At 42.8% G+C, this 21029-nt stretch overlaps 1 protein-coding gene across 2 annotated transcripts in view; it reads left to right on the forward strand.

Annotated features, from left to right (window-relative positions):
* Positions 1-19666, forward strand: part of ganc (glucosidase, alpha; neutral C) — a 33042-nt gene extending 13376 nt beyond the window's left edge. For both annotated transcript variants that reach the window (XM_083634097.1, XM_083634098.1), the window contains 18 exons: positions 661-757; positions 1110-1293; positions 1827-1971; positions 2252-2487; positions 3609-3735; positions 3924-4003; positions 4624-4767; positions 8115-8211; positions 8317-8418; positions 9548-9722; positions 10633-10701; positions 11112-11176; positions 11274-11350; positions 11466-11540; positions 13628-13741; positions 14308-14420; positions 17435-17535; positions 19399-19666. In XM_083634097.1, the coding sequence (XP_083490223.1) occupies positions 661-757; positions 1110-1293; positions 1827-1971; positions 2252-2487; positions 3609-3735; positions 3924-4003; positions 4624-4767; positions 8115-8211; positions 8317-8418; positions 9548-9722; positions 10633-10701; positions 11112-11176; positions 11274-11350; positions 11466-11540; positions 13628-13741; positions 14308-14420; positions 17435-17535; positions 19399-19514 (2117 nt within the window). In that variant the 3' untranslated portion in view covers positions 19515-19666. The remainder of the gene's footprint in view (positions 1-660; positions 758-1109; positions 1294-1826; positions 1972-2251; positions 2488-3608; positions 3736-3923; positions 4004-4623; positions 4768-8114; positions 8212-8316; positions 8419-9547; positions 9723-10632; positions 10702-11111; positions 11177-11273; positions 11351-11465; positions 11541-13627; positions 13742-14307; positions 14421-17434; positions 17536-19398) is intronic.
* The last annotated feature ends 1363 nt before the right edge of the window (positions 19667-21029 follow it).

Genomic DNA, 21029 nt, shown 5'->3' on the forward strand with positions numbered 1-21029 from the left:
TTAAATTCCATAAAGTGCTTTAATTTGGTAGTACCGGTAATATGTTCTATAAATTTCCCATCGACGAGTAAGGAAGGGTTAAGACGCCAAGAGTAGCTTTGTTTAGGAAGAGATAGGTTCAACGAAATAGTCAAAGGGGCATGGTCAGAAATCAAAATGTTATACATTTGAATAAATCATTCAACTGTTTTAAGTTTGAACAGAATTCCTTCTTGCCAGTTAGCCATCCCTGAACACTCCGAAAAACTGTGGTTCTGAAACTTCAAAGCATTTCATTACACCTTGGTATACAACAAACTAGAACTGAAGAGATTTGGGCACATTTTTAAAAGAGGACAGGGTGTAGGTGTCATTGCTCCATCATGGCCTGCTCCATTCTTTGCCTATACAGATATTAAAAAGACTAATATTGAGGTATGCAAAATGTTTTCAGCCTAAATATAGTCATATCTATATTTGCATCGCATTTTTGTGGCAAAGTTGCAGAGTGCATTTAATAAAGGAACAAAACCAACAGCAAGAAGATAATAACAAGGCAACTTGCACTGCAGTTTCAATGAAGGCCAGCTCAGCAGAACTGTAATAACACAGAACATTGTAACAGCAATATCATTATAATAATATAGATATCCATAAAAAAGATTCCTTGTGCCTCTGAAGGTCCCAGCAGCGTAGGAGCGGACTTCTGTCTCCATGGGTTCAGCCATGTATACGGCCTCCCAGAGCACGCTGACAGCCTGCAGCTTAAGGATACAAGGTATGGTGAAACATGTACCGGTATGTATTAGAACAAATGTACATGGCCACTGGCCATGTCCTGGAATATCATGGAAACCAGAGCTATAAACCAAGAGGCAATAATACTTTTTAGTTAGTCCGTTAGTTAATTAGTTATGCAAAGTCTAGGAAGTTAGTTTTCATTTCACAGGATACAGTGGATGTTTAAGGAAATTTGGGTGGTTGAGAGCAGTTTTGTCAATGGGTTTATAAAGTATAACAGTCCTTTTTGATCAGTATCAAATGTTTATAACACTTGACTGTTTAACAACTGCTGCTTTTAAATTGCAGAGGCTGTTGATTACGATTTTGTTATTAATTTAATTTCCCAGAGATGGAGAACCTTATCGGCTGTATAACTTGGATGTGTTTGCCCACGACTTGCACAGTCGCCTCGGCCTGTACGGGTCAGTGCCGCTGTTGGTGGCCCACAAGCCTGACAGGACTATGGGTCTGTTCTGGCTGAATGCATCAGAGACCTTTGTGAATGTTCACTACAACCCCAATGATCAACAGGTAATCCTTGTCCCAGTGCTGTTCTCATATCTCCCTGGCCCTGCCTTTCTCTCAAAGTTTAGATTTTTAGGCTTATTTCCAGTAGTCTTAAAGGTCAGAGAACCTACAGTACGGTCAGGCTTTATCACCAGACTGCCTGGAAAATCTGGGTGGGGAAATTGGATGACCAAAGCTATCTTCATTCCTCAGTAATTACCACGAAGGTGCCCTTGAGAAAGACACTTAAAGGAGGCAACAAGTCAGATTTTCTTTCCTGCCCCTTTGCAGAAAATGACCATAATATATCTGTAGGGGCTTGACAGGGTTGTTGAATAATACAATTATTTCTCCAGGTGCACACCAAAACTTGCATTCTCTCATCATTGAGGATGGTGCTATGAGCAAGTGACTGCTGCTGCAAAACATTTCAGCTACGAAGGCTAAAAAGCCTCATTCTCAAGACAAAAAAAGCAAAGGCAAAGCAGTATTATTATACTCCAGTCCTATCTATTATAAAATGCACATTTGTAACCATGGTCTCTTTCCCCTGCTAGGATGAGCGAACCCCACCAGTGAAGAGGAGGCGGGTCCAACCTCATACGGACGTCCACTGGCTGTCAGAAAGTGGTGTGGTCGACTGCACAGTTCTGCTGGGACCCACACCACAGCAGCTGTTCACCCAGTACGCTCAGCTAACAGGTCTGTGTGCTGAGCTGTATCCACCTTAGTGGCTTTATTTGTACATAGGAAAACGGCAAACATAATGCCATTAAGTTATGAAGTAGCAGCATTGTGATAGGAGACGTCAGAAGTGAAATGATTATCTAATCTTTGCCTTGAAACTACAAATGAAGTTAGACAGAAATGAATACATGAACACATGAAAAAACAAATACATGAAAAACACCAGCATAACATAAGTTAACACACATAACCGAGCCATTAGTGTGATATTGTACTTCTTTTCTCCTGCCACCAGGATATCAGGCGCTGCCCCCTCTGTTCTCCCTCGGCTACCACCAGTGCCGCTGGAACTATGATGACGAAGCAGATGTGAAGGCTGTGGACGCCGGGTTTGACCGACACAGAATCCCGTACGACGTCATCTGGCTGGACATCGAGCACACAGAGGGGAAGCGCTATTTCACCTGGGACCCTGTTCTCTTCCCCGACCCGGCTGGCCTGCAGCGCCACCTAGCTATGAAGAAGAGGAAGGTCAGTTGTGGGGACATCATCATATGGCAACATAATATGACACAATGCAACACGTAATATAATGCATTATAATGTACGGCAAAACCTTTGGTGAACACTTTGAACAAAAATGTAACACCAGCTAGACCAAAAGAGGAAGTCGACAAACCATTTGGTGAACAGTTTTATCCAAAAGTACAGTAGTACCACCTAGACCAGTTCATTTGCAGGGTGCAATATCACAACGTAACACAACTTAATGTAACATGGGTTAGCACCAGAAAAGCAGAAAGTATATTTACATTATCATGGCGTATTATCTTTTCTATATAATAACTAGGACCACCCCCGTGTGAGTTGGTCACCTCCCCTCCCACTGGGAGTTAGACCCACCCACTCACTGATGACATCATCACTGATGACATAATTACCGTGAGGAGTCGACAGTGATGATGTCATAACCTCTTTACACAGCATCAAGAAGCCGAAAATCATCACTGATGACATTACATCATTAGGTAATTAGGGCAATCACCTAATTAAAAACTCCGGCTTACATTCCCTGAAAGTTTCAGCCCGATCGCACGTAGAATGGCATAGCTGAGGGCCAAGCAAAGTTCTGCTCGCTCACTCACACTCACTCACTCACACTTCTCATTCTTATTATAGGAGGATTATTATTATCTGATCACAAAATGTCTGTCCGTCCATCCGAGCACATTTAGATCTCCAACCTTTGCTCAGATCGCCTCCAAAATTAGCCAAAACACTGAGAAAATCCGCCCACGGGGGCCACTACAGCAATTTTTTACATTTTTAGGCCTTCACAGAGCCATTGTGACATCATCAGCATCCCTTCCCTGCTTCCCACTGATGATGTCACCGATCAGTGATGTCGCAGGAATTGTGATATCATCAGTGAGTGATGTCAGTTCGCCTGTGTGATTTTGGGGGCCACTAAGAATTCACCCAATGTTGTTGTATACATATATGCATCATTGTATATGCATAAACATATATGCATCGTTGTATACATATACAGTATGCATCATTAAATCATACACAATATTCTCGCAAACCTGTTTCTGTTGTGGTTTGTTACAAGTGAAGGTTATTCATTGTGCTTTTTTTGTATCTTTCAGTTGGTGGTTATAAGTGATCCCCACATCAAGATTGATCCCGATTGGTCTGTCTACTGTGAGGCCAGAGACAGAGGACATTTTGTCAAGGACAGAGAGGGACAGCTCTATCAGGGCATGTGCTGGCCTGGTGTGTGTTTTTTTTTTTATTATACAGTAAGAGTTATATAATGGATTTATACCATTCCAAAATGGTATTATAATGAGATGTCAACCTTTTGAAAAATGTTACACCTGTAACAGGTTGTCTGGTTGACATTCACTGAATGTCAATTTTTAGTTCTTTTCAACCAGAGCACATGTTGTATTTCCTCACAGGTGTCTCCTGTTACCTTGACTACAGCAGCCCAGCCACTCGAGCTTGGTACTCCAGACGCTTTGCCCTGGATAAGTACACTGTAAGTCTAAAAATAAACCAGGATAAGTAAGTACACTGTAAGTCTAAAAATAAACCAGGATAAGTACACTGTAAGTCTAAAAATAAACCAGGAATCAGTTCATGAAACCCACTTTCCCCCAATATAATTCAAATAAGAAAGGGTGTGCTCCTCCCCGATGAAGGCCACAGCAAGGCCGAAACACACTGAAGTTTTAACGTTTTTGTTTGAATTGTGCCTTGAAACTACTTTGTTATCCAGATGCTTTCACATACTAAAACCCCAATAGAGCCACTACAGTATATCATTTCTTCTTTGAGTAAAGTTTTATGTTATCTGTGGGATTTTAAAGATTATTATATCCTTCAAAGCAAAACTTGGAACAAAACCCTTAATTTCCTACCTTCAGTTGATTGATTGATTTTACTTTGGATAAAGAATAACAAAATCCAAAGGATGACTTGAAATTACACTTATTTCCATCATGGTCCCACGACTTTACCTCTGTGCAGGGGAAAATATATACGGTATATAATTTTTTTTTTTATATATATATATATATATATATGCTCACTCATTTGTAGAGTCATACAACGGGCAAAGTTGTTGTGGTTTGAACTGTTGATTTCTGTCTGATTCAGGGTTCAACTCCATCGTTATTTGTGTGGAATGACATGAACGAGCCGTCAGTGTTTGACGGGCCAGAGCAGACCATGCCAAAGGATGCAGTGCATTCTGGTGGCTGGGAACACCGGGAACTACACAACCTGTATGGCTTTTACCAGGTGAGTGGACTCAGTAGATCCTAGGGTTTGACCAATATGGGTTTTGGGGAGCTAATAACAATATTGAATTGAAGTGGTTGATATGTGATGTGATATGTGTGCCAATATTCTCTCTATACAATTTTGACTATGTTCATGCCAGAAAATTGCAATTATTCTCAGTTTCCCCACAGTTTTATACTTGTCAAAGTGCACTTATGTCATATCAGAAGTGGACCAAACTGGCTGGCTGATATCTTGTTTTTATATTGCCCTATATATTGGCAAACTAATATTGTTTGATAGTTTTTAGTATAAAGAGAAAACATCGCATGGATGCAACTGGGACGTATCCTCAGTGATGTACCCTGGGGTCATAGGATGTTTCGGGTCTCGCAACATCATACACCCTTGCCCAGGTGACCCAGCCGGGGCTGGCCAAGCCCCAAATTATGTCCCAGTAGCTACCCACGGTCAGCCCTCTAGGAAGGGTCGAAGGTGGTCACGTGGTCAGGGCCACTCAATCCGCTGCTCCAGAACTACTCTGCCGGGACCGGGGGGGAGAAGGGCTCTGGTACGTAGAGGGACCGGGCTCTGTGGGTTGCCACCCGGCCGGGCTCCTCCCTCGTCTCACCAGGTCTAGGACCTGTGCGCTGCACCAGACTCCCCCGCTCCAAACATCTCATTCCGAGGTGATGGTATCTTAGTGGACACCATGCAGTACCAGTAATTGGTGGCACTGCAGACTCCACTTGCGGCTTGAATGGCCCTCCTAAAAGGCCTCTCGTGGATTGTTGGGCTTCTTCCTCACGGAAGACGCAGGCTGGGGCGCTAACCCATACTGCTCCCGGGTGCCGTCCCTGTTCCGGCTGTCAACTGTCTCTCCAGTGGTCACTAGTCTATTCCTGGTTGTCACGTAGTCTATTCCTATGAGTCACTGGCTAAGCCAGGCTAACTTATAAAGAGAAAACATCGCATGGATGCAACTGGGACGTATCCTCAGTGATGTACCCTGGGGTCATAGGATGTTTCGGGGCTCGCAACATCATACACCCTCGTCCAGGTGACCCAGCCGGGGCTGGCCAAGCCCCAACTTACGTCCCAGTAGCTACCCACGGTCAGCCCTCTAGGAAGGGTCGAAGGTGGTCACGTGGTCAGGGCCACTCAATCCGCTGCTCCGGAACTACTCTGCCGGGACCGGGGGGGAGAAGGACTCTGGTACGTAGAGGGACCAGGCTCTGTGGGTTGCCACCCGGCCGGGCTCCTCCTTCGTCTCACCAGGTCTAGGACCTGTGCGCTGCACCAGACTCCCCCGCTCCAAACATCTCATTCCAACATGATGGTATCTTGGTGGATACCATGCAGCAGTGGCGGCCAGGGCGCCGCCCCACCTATACCCACATGGAGGGGAAAATAAAACGTTATATATACAGTATATATTAGGGGTGTCACGATACACTCAGTTCACGATACGATACGTATCACGATACTGGGTTCACGATAACGATACGATACGATACGATTTTAACAATATTTTTTTAAACTTGAATAATGACAATATATGACTGGAAAAGTAGTATTTTATTTGAAATGCACAAATACAAAACATGCTGTTGTGGGAAATTGTTATTACAATAACAACTAGAAAAAACATGAGATTGGAGATAAGGCTTATCTTGAAATAGAATGAGTTACACCGTCACTTAGATTTACTTTGAACTAAAAGGTTTCTCAGCAGTATAAATTCTCATTATGCATCTTCAGTTTTTCTTCAAACTCAAACAACAAGACTTTTCTTAGTCTATTTTTTATGCATCTTCAATTTTTCCTGTCAAGTAAACAGTTTTGCCAGAAACTCAATTGAATGGTTTCTCTCCTGTATAACTTCTCATGTGTCTCTTCAGAGACTTGTTCAACTGAACTACTTTCCACACATTGAACTTCAACAAACAAAGACGTTTCTTTGTCTATTTTTGAAAAAAAAAAAAAAAAAAATTTTTTTTTTTTTTTCACGATATGAGATTTCATCTCAACGATACATATCGTGACGTTTTACTATCGCGAAATTTCGTGGGACGATATATTGTGACACCCCTAGTATATATATATATATATTTTTTTTTATGAGCGAGGTGAATATTAGATAGTGAATCTGCAATAAATATGTAGATTCATAATGATCTACATGTGTAGGCTACTGTTTTTGGGTCAATATTTTCTTGCACCGAATTGCCACGGACGCCGTCCGGGGACTTCTGGTTTACTTCCGGTTTCCACCAGTGCAGATCATTAGAGTATCAGGATCTGTGTAGTTGCACATGCGCTGTTCACTCTCAAAAACAAAGGGATTTGGGAGGGCTCTGGGCGCACGTATCTAGCGACCAGGTGGAGGGGTCAGGTAGAGTTAGTGTTGTGACGTAGGCTAGGCTACGTAGATGGGTAGCGACGCAGTATATATAAACACTAGTAGCAGTCCCACGCCGATGGCTTTGTTGTCTTCCTGCAGCACGCGCGCGAAGCAAAGAAGTTTGTTTTCAACTGCCATAAAACATAATAGACGTTTTGCGAGAATGGAGAAAGAAAATTCTGTGAAGTCACTCAAAACGACGCCATTTGAGAGACGGACTTTACAGGAGTGAAAGAGCTTGGACCAGATCACCCTGAGCTCGCCATTAAACAACAGGCTACAGACAGAGGAAGAAAATACACTTGGGTCTTTTTTAGACGTTTCTAGTAGCTAGTAACGTCCGTTACTACTTGCTTGATTCAGGGCTGGAGTGGACTATAATTCAATAGCCTATTATTGTTGTCTTTCAGTGGAATCATCGTGATGATATGAAGTTATTTTAATAGTGACATTTATGCTGTCTAAATTGATGATGACAAGCAAATGTTACTAAAAACTGATCAAATGAGGTATGGCAGGAATATTATTTGAAAATATATGGTTTATTTGACATCACCATTCAGTTCAATGAGATGAACACTGATTTTGCATACGTGAAACATATGATATTGATATTGAGAAGAATCCTTGATTTCAACCCCATCGTCCAGTATTTGGTATAGCCCTCCCTGGACAAAAATGCACCAGCTGCTACTGCCATGCAGTACCAGTAATTGGTGGCACTGCAGACTCCACTTGCGAACTAATATTGTTTGATAGTTTTTAGTAAATAATATGTTGATCAGTTTAGGTTTTGATTTGGTTTGGTGTGGTTTAGCTGACAGATATTCAAACATGTTTAGGTACGCATCTCAAATTCAATGATGATGACATTGCAGGATCATCAGGATCTTAGAAAAGTGAAGGTTATTTGTAAGCTTATACCAATCACTAAGTCACAGGTTGTCTTGTTGCCTCACAGCACATGGCCACAGTGGAGGGTCTGGTCACCCGCTCAGGTGGCTCAGAGAGACCTTTCGTCCTGTCTCGCTCCTTCTTCGCTGGGTCACAGAGACTTGGTAAGTTATTTAAAAAATGTACCTGTCAAACCTCCCTTGTTATAAACGTGCGACTAGTGGCTGTACCTAACTGCACTGTTTGTTGTTATTGACTTTGCGAGGCAGGAGCAATATGGACAGGTGACAATGTTGCCAGCTGGGATTACCTAAAGATCTCCATCCCAATGCTTTTGTCTCTAAGTGTGGCAGGCATCGCATTCTGTGGAGGTGAGCACAATACATGGTGCATTCTGTGGAGGTGAGCACAATACATGGTGCATTTTAGGGCTGGAATAACAGAGAAATCAGCTAAGTTTATTTCTTGATTTGATTTACAAACAGTCACAGTGTTCATGGTTGGTGAATGATTTCAGAGACAGAATAACTTTATTTGGCAAGTTCACAAAATGAAATTGGTGAAAAGTGTAGTGTAGCTGCACACTCAACTCTCATTCCGTTTCCGTATATTTGAGTAAAAAGTCGATTTGTGTCGTTAGGCAGGACATAGTATAATGTGTTGTTTTCCATATAGTTTAGTAAATAGTCGATTTGTGTCGTTAGGCAGGACATAGTATAATGTGTTGTTTTTCGTATACTTTAGTTTAGTAAATAGTCAATGTTGTAGAATGGAATTTCACCACTCCTCATCCGCTATATAATAATTATAACAGCTTATATACACCAAATTGAATGAAAACCAAGAGTCCAGGAAGTGTCTTATAAAAGTGTATTTAATAAAGCCATATTCTTAATCTCCTCTAATCATCATTAGAGAAGGACTGCAAACATCTCAATATATATTGATGTATAGATTACATGAGGATTTATGGAATGTAGTCAAGATCTCACATTTGACATACGAGGGAGGGGTGAACTTGGAGCACACACTGTGTGTGTGTTGGAACTGTGTGTGTGTGTGTGTGTATGGAACACGATGCACTGTTCCAAGGCTTGAGCAGAGGGAAGAAAGTTTGTTTTGATCTCCATGTGCTGTGGAGCAGAGGTTGAAGAAACCTCCTATGTACTGTATGTGCGTCTCCATTTATGCCTGTGTGAGATGTCTTAATAACTCATACCATTAATTATGCGTATGCAATTATAGCTTATTGATTATAAAATGCCAATGGAACTTTAATTTGATACAACAGTCAATTTATGTTGTTAGTCAGGACATAGTATAATGTGTTGTTTTCAATATACTTGAGTAAATAGTCGATTTGTGTCATTAGTCAGGACATAGTATAATGTGTTGTTTTCTGTTATTTATTCCCTGGACATCACAGTTAATAAGCAGGATACATTTTTGTCCATCCACTCTTCAAATCACGCCCTGTATCCACCCTCCTCTGTGTTTCAGTGGATGTGGGTGGGTTTGTTCAGGATCCAGAGCCAGAGTTGTTGGTGCGTTGGTACCAGGCCGGCGCCCTGCAGCCATTTTTCCGAGGTCACTCAGCTAAGGAGACAAAGCGCCGGGAACCCTGGCTGTTTGGGGAGGAGGTCACCGCTGCCATCCGCTCTGTGATCCAACAGAGGTACAGGAGAGCATTCAGGTTTACTAGACACATGAGGGTCATGTGTGAATCCAACAGAAGTACAGGAGAGGATTCAGGTTTACAATGAGGGTCATGTGTGAATCCAACAGAAGTACAGGAGAGGATTCAGGTTTACAATGAGGGTCATGTGTGAATCCAACAGAAGTACAGGAGAGGATTCAAGTTTACAGTGAGGGTCATGTGTGAATCCAACAGAAGTACAGGAGAGGATTCAAGTTTACAGTGAGGGTCATGTGTGAATCCAACAGAAGTACAGGAGAGGATTCAAGTTTACAGTGAGGGTCATGTGTGAATCCAACAGATGTACAGGAGAGGATTCAGGTTTACAGTGAGGGTCATGTGTGAATCCAATAGACGTACAGGAGAGGATTCAGGTTTACATGAGGGTCATGTGTGAATCCAACAGAGGTACAGGAGAGGATTCAGGTTTACTATGACGGTCAACTGTGAGGGGCCTTGATGCAGGGATGGAGTGAGATGTTATTTCATGTTAATGCAAAAAAAGAAGAAGAAACGAAAAAAACACCAAGGGGTATCCCAGTGGCTCACCTGGTAAACTGTAGAACGCGTACCACAAAGGCTTAGTCCTTTGAGCAGCCGACCCCCCCCCCCTGCAAGAAAAGTGATTGTTTTGTCCATCAGCCACAGCATTTGGTGGTGTTTCCTGGAGTAATTTCTCAGTTTCTAGCTGTGTCTGAGGACTTTCCCAGCCTTTTGATGAGGTTAAACTTTAATGATCCCTGCGAGGAAGTGTGGTTAGCTACAGTACATGTCTAATAACCAAACCACAAGCACAAATCAGGTCATGAATATTTAAGTCTGCTTGGCCAGCTATCTCAAATTCCAAGAAGTTGTAAAAGGTGACCAGCCAATCTTCCCCTGTACTCAGGTACTGCTTGCTGCCTTACTGGTACACTCTGTTTCACCATGCTCACACCTCTGGCCGGCCGCCTCTCAGGTCAGTGCTGCTGCCTTCTGCTGCTGGATGGAAGTACTGCAGTTATTGAAGATAGATAGATAGTTGGATTGATACTGTACATACATACATACATACATACATAGGCTACATACATAACCAGCATGTTCTTTATTTTGACTATTTTTAAAATTTTGGAATAATTGTACAGAAATCAAAACTATGAATAAAACAAGTGGAATTATGCAGTGCCAGTGACCAAACAAATCAAAACTAGATTAGATTCCTTAAAGTAGCCTTTTGCCTTGATGGAAAGGCAAAGGCTTTGGAAAGAAATTCATACATATACTGTATATTTGAAGTGGTTCATTTCTACAACAATTTATTTGGAATGTGTTTGTAAGTTTGTAAAGAAAAAGCAATAACAACACAATTATAATTTCATTGTATAGACCACTGTGGGTGGAGTTCCCGGGAGAACAGAGCACTTTTACTGTGGACAACCAGTATATGATTGGTAATAAATACACTAGAATTACTCCATAATTATACGCTGTACACTATAATTATTATACTTGGTCTTTCTGTGATTAACTGTCCCTCATTTCATGCAGGAGGAGCACTGCTGGCCTGTCCTGTAACTGAACCAGGTGTTCAAGAAGTCAAGGTTTTACTTCCTGGATCTGGTGAGGTAACTCCTTTAAATACCTGTAGAACCACCTAGTAACCCGTTTATGGATTCTAATGTGCTCACATAAGCCATAATGCACGTCAGTGAATGTTATGTTAAGGCTTGTGTCTTTTAGGTTTGGTATGACATCCATTCTGCGAAGACGTACAAAGGAGGCCAGACTCTGAGTCTTCCTGTCACCCTGGACACAGTGAGTCTTTAGAATCAGACTGAGTCCTCCTGTCACCCTGGACACACTGTCTTTAGAATCAAAATCAAACTGAGTCTTCCTGTCACCCTGGACACAGTGAGTCTTTAGAATCAGAATCAGACTGAGTCTTCCTGTCACCCTGGACACAGTGAGTCTTTAGAATCAAACTGAGTCCTCCTGTCACCCTGGACACAGTGAGTCTTTAGAATCAGAATCAGAATCACTTTTATTGCCAGATTACATGAGGGATTTGTCTTGGTGTAAGTATGCAGCGTAGCTGTCATTTCAATATTCAGAGATAAAAGGAAAATAGGAAAATATCTATACTATACGTGTATACTATACATGAATAGGAGTGTTAAGTAGGCATTAAATATGACTTTACAGTCCAAGTTAAATAGGCATTAAATAGGAATTTACAGTGTAAGCGGTGCGCAGTGTAGTTAACAAGAGTAATGGAGTAGAAAGTTGTGGTAGAAGTAGCAGCTATGATACTTTAATGTAACGAGTGTAGGGATGTCCGATATTATCGGCCTACCGATATTAGCATCGGAAAATATCGGTATCGGTTTTCATGCCGCTACTTTTTTACCTTACCTTACCTTACTTTTACCTTTATTTATACAGGGCAATGCTCTCTTTTTCAGGAGCGCCCTTGTTCACATTCACACACACATACCTGGAAGCTGCCCAGTACAACCACAGTCTCATCTGCTGGCCACTGAGCAGCTCCACTGGAGCGGTTGCGGGTTAAGGGCCTTGCTCAAGGGCACCTCAGTGGTGGTAATGAGGGAGGGGCAAGCGCTGCCTTTTCACTTTCCCCACCCAGATTTATCCTGCCGGTCCCGGGGATTGAACCGATGACCTTCCGGTCACAAGCTCGCTTCTCTAACCATTGGGCCACCACTGCCCCAATAATGCCCCGATAATAACACTTACATATGGAAACTTTAACACAACATGCATATTATATATTAAACTCTTCAGCTACTTCTGCTCTCACTAAAAATGTAAAAATAATATATAAGTGATGTGATGTATAGTATAGTATAAAAAAAGAGCCCACTTATATCGGTATCGGTTGATATCGGTATCGGAAATTAAGAGTTGGACATTATCGGATATCGGTAAAAAAGCCAATATCGAACATCCCTAAACAAGTGTAGTCCAGCTTCTGTTGCTGTAAAGTGTTTACTATAAGATTCACACAGCTGAGGGGGTGGTGGAGCTGTCACCTCTCTGTTTGACTGCAGCTTAGTAATGAACTACTACAGCTTAGAGGTCTATGTGAATATATACTTCATGGGGCGTCCGGGTAGTGTAGCGGTAGATTCCCTGCCTACCAACATGAGGGTCGCAGGTTCGTATCCACGTGTTACCTCCAGCTTGGTCGGGCGTCCATACAGGCACGATTGGCTGTGCCTGAAGGTGGGAAGCCCTCAGGGTATGGGGGTATGTGTCCTGGTCGCTGCACTAGCACGTCCTCTGGTCGGTCGGGGCGCCTGGTCGGGGTGGAAGGGAACTAGTGGGAATAGCGTGATCCTCCCACTACGGTACGTCCTACCGGTGAAGCTCCCCTTGTCAGGTGAAAAGAAGCGGCTGGCTACTGCGCATGTGTTGGAGGAAGCATGGTGCTAGTCTCGGCTCTCCCCAGATCGTCGGAGGGTGGAGCAGTGACCAAGGCAGCCAATAGGGCAGCATGGGGATAAATTGGCCAAGTATAATTGGGGAGAAAATGGGGGAAAATCCGAAGAAAAAAATAACATATACTTTGTGATCTTTTACTTTGTTTATTTTTGACATTGTTGGCACTGAACCCCGTAAAACAAACAAACAAACAAAAACAAACCAACAAACAAAAAACAATAGTAAAAAAAAAGAATCCTTTTAAACTTTAAACTGGTATGCAAAACAAACAAACTCAAAAACTTGTTTCAAATGCAATCCATGAGGGGAAGCACACAGATACAGTAGGCAACATTATGTTGAATTATTCTATATTCTATATAAGTTTTCTTCATAGTGTCAGTTTTTCTTGCTGTCGTGGATGAAGTTCAGCCCCCTGGTGTTTTATGTGCGCACTGCAGGTCCCTGTGTTCCAGCGCGGGGGCTCGGTGGTCCCCAGGGCAACAGAGAGTGGCTCCTGTACAGCAGAACTCCAGCAGTTCCCCCTCTCCATCACCGTGGCTCTGGACTCTGTTGTAAGCACCAGGCCGCGTATTAGGAAAACATTTAAAACACCACTGTAACTAAAAATAAACATACACAGGTGGAGCAGAACAAAACTTCCAAGAGTGCTAATAATAAAACAGCTAAAAGTCTTATATACATTTTTGTTGGTTTTACAATTATTATTATAAATTGTATTTCATGTTTCAGGTACATACATTATAGTATATTATGATTAGTAGTATGAATAAATAAAGGTCTGAGAGGTTGATACAGTATGCTGTTCACTTTTCCCTCTCCCTTTGCAACAACACATACAATACTCAACAGTACCAATAATGTACAGTAAGCAGTGAAATGAGGGCCAGCAGCAGGGCAGATTGTGCAAGACTCTCCAAACCATTTCGAATTTAAAAAATAAATAAATAATAATAATTGTAATAATATTGAGATGTTCTGCAAATATCGTGATACTGTATTCGATATTATCAAAAATTGGCCCACGCCTAAAATAAATGTTTCCCCATTTTATTGTAGGATACAATAGAGTGCTTTTGAGATGATATGAAAGTGGTGACTCTGTCCCCTTGCTCCGCAGGGCGTTGCCGAAGGGGAGCTGTACCTGGACGACGGCCACTCCTTCAGCTACCGGGAGAGGAAGGCCTTCTGTCTGCGCACGCTCAGCATGTGCTCAGGCCTTCTGTGCTGCCGGTGAGTCAGACTCACACCGCCCAGAGAACCACTCACTCAGACTCACACCGCCCAGAGAACCACTCACTCAGACTCACACCAGCCAGAGAACCACTCACTCAGACTCACACCAGCCAGAGAACCACTCACTTAGACTCACACCAGCCAGAGAACCACTCACTCAGACTCACACCAGCCAGAGAACCACTCACTCAGACTCACACCAGCCATTGGACCACTCACTCAACCTCACACCAGCCAGAGAACCACTCACTCAGACTCACACCAGCCAGAGGACCACTCACTCAGACTCACACTGCCCAGAGGACCACTCACTCAGACTCACACCAGCCAGAGGACCACTCACTCAACCTCACACCAGCCAGAGAACCACTCACTCAGACTCACACCACCCAGAGGACCACTCACTCAGACTCACACCAGCCAGAGGACCACTCACTCAGACTCACACCAGCCAGAGGACCACTCACTCAACCTCACACCAGCCAGAGAACCACTCACTCAGACTCACACCAGCCAGAGAACCACTCACTCAACCTCACACCAGCCAGAGAACCACTCACTCAGACTCACACTGCCCAGAGGACCACTCACTCAGACTCACACCAGCCAGAGGACCACTCACTCAGACTCACACCAGCCAGAGGACCACTCACTCAACCTCACACCAGCCAGAGAACCACTCACTCAGACTCACACCAGCCAGAGGACCACTCACTCAACCTCACACCAGCCAGAGAACCACTCACTCAGACTCACACCAGCCAGAGAACCACTCACTCAACCTCACACCAGCCAGAGAACCACTCACTCAGACTCACACTGCCCAGAGGACCACTCACTCAGACTCACACCAGCCAGAGGACCACTCACTCAGACTCACACCAGCCATTGGACCACTCACTCAACCTCACACCAGCCAGAGAACCACTCACTCAGACTCACACTGCCCAGAGGACCACTCACTCAGACTCACACCAGCCAGAGAACCACTCACTTTTAGACTATGTGTGAAAGTAATTTAGTTGAGGCCGGTGAGGGATTTGAGGGTAAATGAGACATTGTGGTAGGGATTATGCTGTGCATCGATCTAAAAAGTGAAAGGAAACAGATTAGGCTTCAGCTATGTCCTGGTCGCTGCACTAGCGCCTCCTCTGGTCGGTCGGGGCACCTGTTCGGGGTGGAGAGGAACTGGGGGGAATAGCGTGATCCTTCCACACGCTACTGTACGTCCTGCCGGTGAAAACCCTCGCTGTCAGGTGAAAAGTAGCAGCCGGCGACTGCACATATATCGGAGGAAGCATGTGCTAGTCTACAACTATTGATGTAGTTGTAGACTACTTTTAAAGCCCCAATCAGTAAGATTTTTGACATTTTTATGCCTCCGCCGGCGAAGCCAAGCCGAAGGCATTATGGATCCGGGTTGTCCGTCCGTACGTACGGCCGGCCGTCCGTACGGATGTTTGTTAACGCCATATCTGAGGAACGCCTTGATGGAATTTCATCAGATTCGCCTTAAACATTCACTTAGGCTCAAGGATGATCTGATTAGATTTTGGTGGTCAAAGGTCAAAGGTCAAGTTCACTGTGACCTCTCCAACGCCATTTTCAAGCTTGTTAACGCGATATCTGAGGAACGCCTGGACGGAATTTCATCACATTCACCTTAAACATTCAATTAGGCTCAAGGATGATCTGATTAGATTTTGGTGGTCAAAGGTCAAGGTCACTGTGACCTCTCAAACGCCATTTTCAAGCTTGTTAACGCGATATCTGAGGAACGCCTGGACGGAATTTCATCAGATTCGCCTTAAACATTCACTTAGGCTCAAGGATGAACTGATTCCATTTTGGTTATCAAAGGTCAAAGGTCAAGGTCACAGTGACCTAACAAATGCCATTTTCAAGCTCGGTAACGCCATATCTCAGTAACACCTTGACTAAATTTCTTCACATTTGGCTCAAATATCCAATTCTGCAAAGAAACGCCTTGATGCAATTTCTTCCAATTTGGCTCCAACATCCACTTGGACTCAAGAATGAACTAATGGCGGAGGCATAAGTCCGCGTTGCGGTCGTTCTAGTTTACTGTAATATAAGAGCTTTTTAGTCACAGGACATGGTAGATTGACTTGTAATAGGGAGACCCTCGACTTTATTTATCCCACACCGCCCTCCATTGGCCAGCCCTGGGACTAAGCAAGTTGTCTGCCACGTCCCGTGGCAAGAAAAAAGAAAAAAGAAAAGGATGCGCGGATGCGCTGTACAGCGGAAGCGCTGTCTTCAGGAAAACAAGGAAGTAACTCGATTCGGATTTGCTACGAAAATGATGTTTCATGGAACTATGGATTATTATTTCATCACGTGGTGAGTACCCGATGTCACAACATGTACATAGAGGTTTCTGGCGCTGTGTTTTGTTGACTTTGAACGGCGATATCGTTATCGATACTATTGGACCCAGAGGGCGCAGTTTCCCCAATAGCAAAACTTGGAAAACTTACTGAATGGGGCTTTAAATATCAGTTGAGTGTATGTCAAATATGAAGAGAAACTTGAGAAATGCTTTGTTAAGGTGTCTAGCGAACCTCAAATGGTTCATATTTGAAACAAGTATAAAGTATCTTAACATATGATTTGATTCCTCCTTTTGATTCCTGACTTTATGTTTTTTTGTCTGTTTTTACCTATGTTGCTTTTATTGTTTTTCTTTTTATGAATCCTTATTATTGTTGTTATTTGACTTTTTCTCTCCTAGTAGCTATTATTGCCTTGGGAACGTCTTTTATTTTGAATGTAGTAAAAAAAAAATCCTTCTCTAATTACTTTCTACAAGTGCCACTCTATTCCTTCAAAAAGTTGTAGCTGTCATAGATTGTGTTGCATAGTTGATTTCTCTATTGTTGACAAAATGTGATATTGTAAGTGGCTTTGGATATAAGCAGCTGCCAAATGACGTAATGTAACATAATGTAATGTATGAGTCATTAGAACTTTGCTGTTGTCTTCCTCAGTAACGCCAGTGAGGAGGCGGAGTTTGAGTGTGACACTGTCATACAGTCAGTCACCATCCTGGGGGCGAAGAGAGAACCAGGCACTGTGATTCTGCATTCTGGTGAGGACCACTGGCAGTATAGTAACTCCTATTCACATTACAAAACGAACCAAACAAGCCAACGTAGGACACTGTTAAACTACAATAATGGGGGGGGGGGGGGGGCGCAGCGATTCAACATAATATTTGAGTCTGGGGAGAGACTATACCACACATAGTCTCGCTGGCCAGCCTCCTCTCCCTTCCGTCCGAGGAGTCTGGTGCCGCAGGTCTCCATAGTGGGATTGCGATGGGCTGCGCTTAGTGGCAGTGTCCTTGGAAAATAGTTTCAAACAATCCAACTTGCCGTTTTCAGCGTGTAGCAACGAGCTAGCGTGTAGGTTTCTGCCGTTAGCTTGCTAGCTTGTTAGCGTTGTTGTTTTCACTGCGGCAGCAGGGCACTATTTACAGCGACACACAGGGAGGAGGGAGCGGAAGCCGCTCTGATTGACATGGTCGGAGCCAATGACAGAGCTTGTAATAAGCCAGGAGCGGACACCCGGCAGTGACTGAAACAGTCGCTCCAATGGGAGAGCAGAGTAGAGCAGGGGAGGGTTTATCCCAGTTATGGAGACCTGCGGCGCCAGACTCCTCGGACGGAAGGGAGAGGAGGCTGGCCAGCGAGACTATATACCATGGTCTGGGTGAATACTCGATTCTGATTGGCTGCAGGGCGCCATTAATTTGTGATAATGTACACCTAGCTAAGTAGTTCCAGGCAAATGGTCTGTTCACCATTCATATCAATGCACCATGGTCTCGACAGAGCCATTTGAGCTTTATACCACCGTTAAGGGTTAATATGGCACTTTTATAAGTTTAGAATTTTTTTTAGTAACTATTTAGATTACCCCTGTGTGCTCAGTTTATCAAAATAACGGCTATTTAGAAATCTGTCGTTTTCAGAGATGTTCTAATGTCAGCTGACAGAAGCAACGAGATCAACAAAAAGAAAACAACGAAATGGGCAGTTAACAGCAAAACACTGAGAGACTTTCTTGTACAAAACATACCTGGACTCCAACATAGAAAGCTTCAGATGGTTTTCAGTCTACTCTGAGCGCAGCGCGTCTCATAAGACCCGCAGACGTTAACTTAATTCCATGGAATGCGAGTTTAACGAGACAGTTACATGGCTTTGCATTCTTAGACATTGCTTTATTTTGTATGTTACATACAATTGGCCAAATTATTAGTTATTTTATCGGCTAGAAATTCTGCCAGGTGTAGGCACTAATCGGCCATTTTCTCCAATGATAATCTTGAGCAGCTGAGGGGACTATTTTGTCTCGCCAGTTCTCAACTCATATCCAAGGTTATGAAAACTAGATTTTGTTTGCAAAATGCATGAAAATATAAATGAATGTTTTTCTTGTTTTGTTTCTTTGGCAAGTGACCATGGTATAAGCGGGTTAATGCACTTCGAGGTGTCCATTATCAGAAATTATTGGACTTCGCGGCGGTTCACGCCTCCACGTCATCCAATAATTTCTGATAATGGACACCTCGTTGTGCATTAACCCTTACATAAATGGTGCCAGAATATCTGAGGGTGGGATGGATTTTTCTTTTTGTTACCATTTTATTGTGCTGGCTTTAAGTCCATTTAGAATACTCCTTGTTTTTGCTTTTATTCCTGACTTTATGTTTTTCTGTCTGTTTTTACCTCTTTCTATGTTGCTTTTATTTTTATTAATCCTTATTATTGTTGTTATTGACTTTGTCTCTACTAGTAGTTATTATTGCCTTTGGAACGTCTTTTATTTTGACTGTAAAGCACTTTGTAACTGTGTTTCAAAAGCACCTACAGCTACACAAATAAAGATGATGAAGAAGAAGAAGATGATGATGATGATGATGATGATGATTTCCTTTTGTTACCAGGTACTGGGGACATCTCTTGTGCATTTCACTACGATGAGGCTTGCCACATGTTGACCGTGAGGAACCTGAACCTTAGAGTGGCGGAGGACTGGGACATGCGAATAGATAAAGTGTAATGATGTCACTCAGTGCCTTTTCCTCCTCTGGATTTGCCATTCATATTCATACCAAGCAAAATGTCAGGTTCACATCTGTACGATCATTTGAATTGACGGGTTTTATGAAGTACCGTACTGTAGGGTTAACTGAAAACGAGATTAATGACTGGATCGGAGTATGTAGGGACAGAGCAAAGGAGAAATATTTTATTGAACTTTTATTCCTTTGTGATGCAGAATTATTTTGAAAAGAATCAGTTTTACGTCATTGTGAGATCATTGTGTATTGGAATGAGTGTGCGTGGAGCTGGATGAAGTCTCTCTGTAATGAAGTTATGGAATGAGAGTTTTCCTCCATTGGTTGAATAAAGGTTGCAGTGATATGCAGCTTTGTAACTGATCCCTATCTGTGCTCTCTGGTATGTTGTTGCTGTTGTTTAGCTGTTGGTGACAAACATTCCTTCTGTGTGACCCCTGACCTGGCATCTACCGAGACCAGAGGATGACATTTTGACATTCAGGTATTCAGTCAAGTAGACAGACCATGAGAAATTTTAGAAAGTGTAGAATAAGCTTAAATTCCTATATGAAACAGGAGAAAAAAAGCAGTTGTAAGGGTCAAAGCCACAGCATCCGAGAGATAGAGAAGTGCTACAGTAAAGACATAAGTGCTGAGGAGCAAATGTAGAATGGATGGACAAGTAGAGGTGAAAGATCTTGTAGATAGCCGTGTTGGAGGTTAGGGTTTAGATAGCCGTGTTGGAGGTTAGGGTTTTGGCATTGTCCTCTTTGATGCTTCAGAATCTGTGTTGCTGTTTTGTTGTATAGCTGCCTGCTGCTGAGCCAGGATAGTGCCACGTTTGCTAGTCAACTAGAGTTTGGCCAATGTAGGTTTCGGAAGGCTGATACTGATATGTTTGTATTGGAAGTCTAGCCGACATTTCATGCCAATATCTTGATCCCCCCACCATCTTTTTCCATTTTCATGCAAATGACAAGTATTCATAGTTTTCACCCAGTGTTGTTGTCAGGGTGGATATGCCTATATATGAATTAAGAATGAATTTACAAAAACATTCTATAACAATTAAACCTATCAATAAAAGCAATGAAACAACGATGCCATTGCAGGTTGTACAGACCTCCATCATATCGCTGGAGGACAACATGACTGTCGTATAGGGCTGGGCGATAATTCAATATTACCGTTTATCGTCTTTCAGTGGAATCGTATCATGATGAGATGAAGATATTGTAATACCGTGAGACATTTCTGCTGTCTAAATGGATGACGACAGGCAAATTCTACTTAAAAACTGATCAAATGTGGTATGGTACGAATATTATTTTAATATTTCTGTTTTGTTTGACATCACACCTAACATTGCCATTCGGTTCAATGATTATTTAACGTGATTTTGAATACATGAACCATATTCATGATATACAGGAATCCTTCCTGTCCTATATCCAATATTTAGTCAAAGCCTAAGCAGGTCTGATATACATCAGTGTAACCTGTGTTTTGGGTGT

The sequence above is a fragment of the Poromitra crassiceps genome, assembly GCF_964638095.1.
Source record: "Poromitra crassiceps genome assembly, chromosome: 3".
NCBI classification, from domain to species: Eukaryota; Metazoa; Chordata; class Actinopteri; order Beryciformes; family Melamphaidae; genus Poromitra; species Poromitra crassiceps.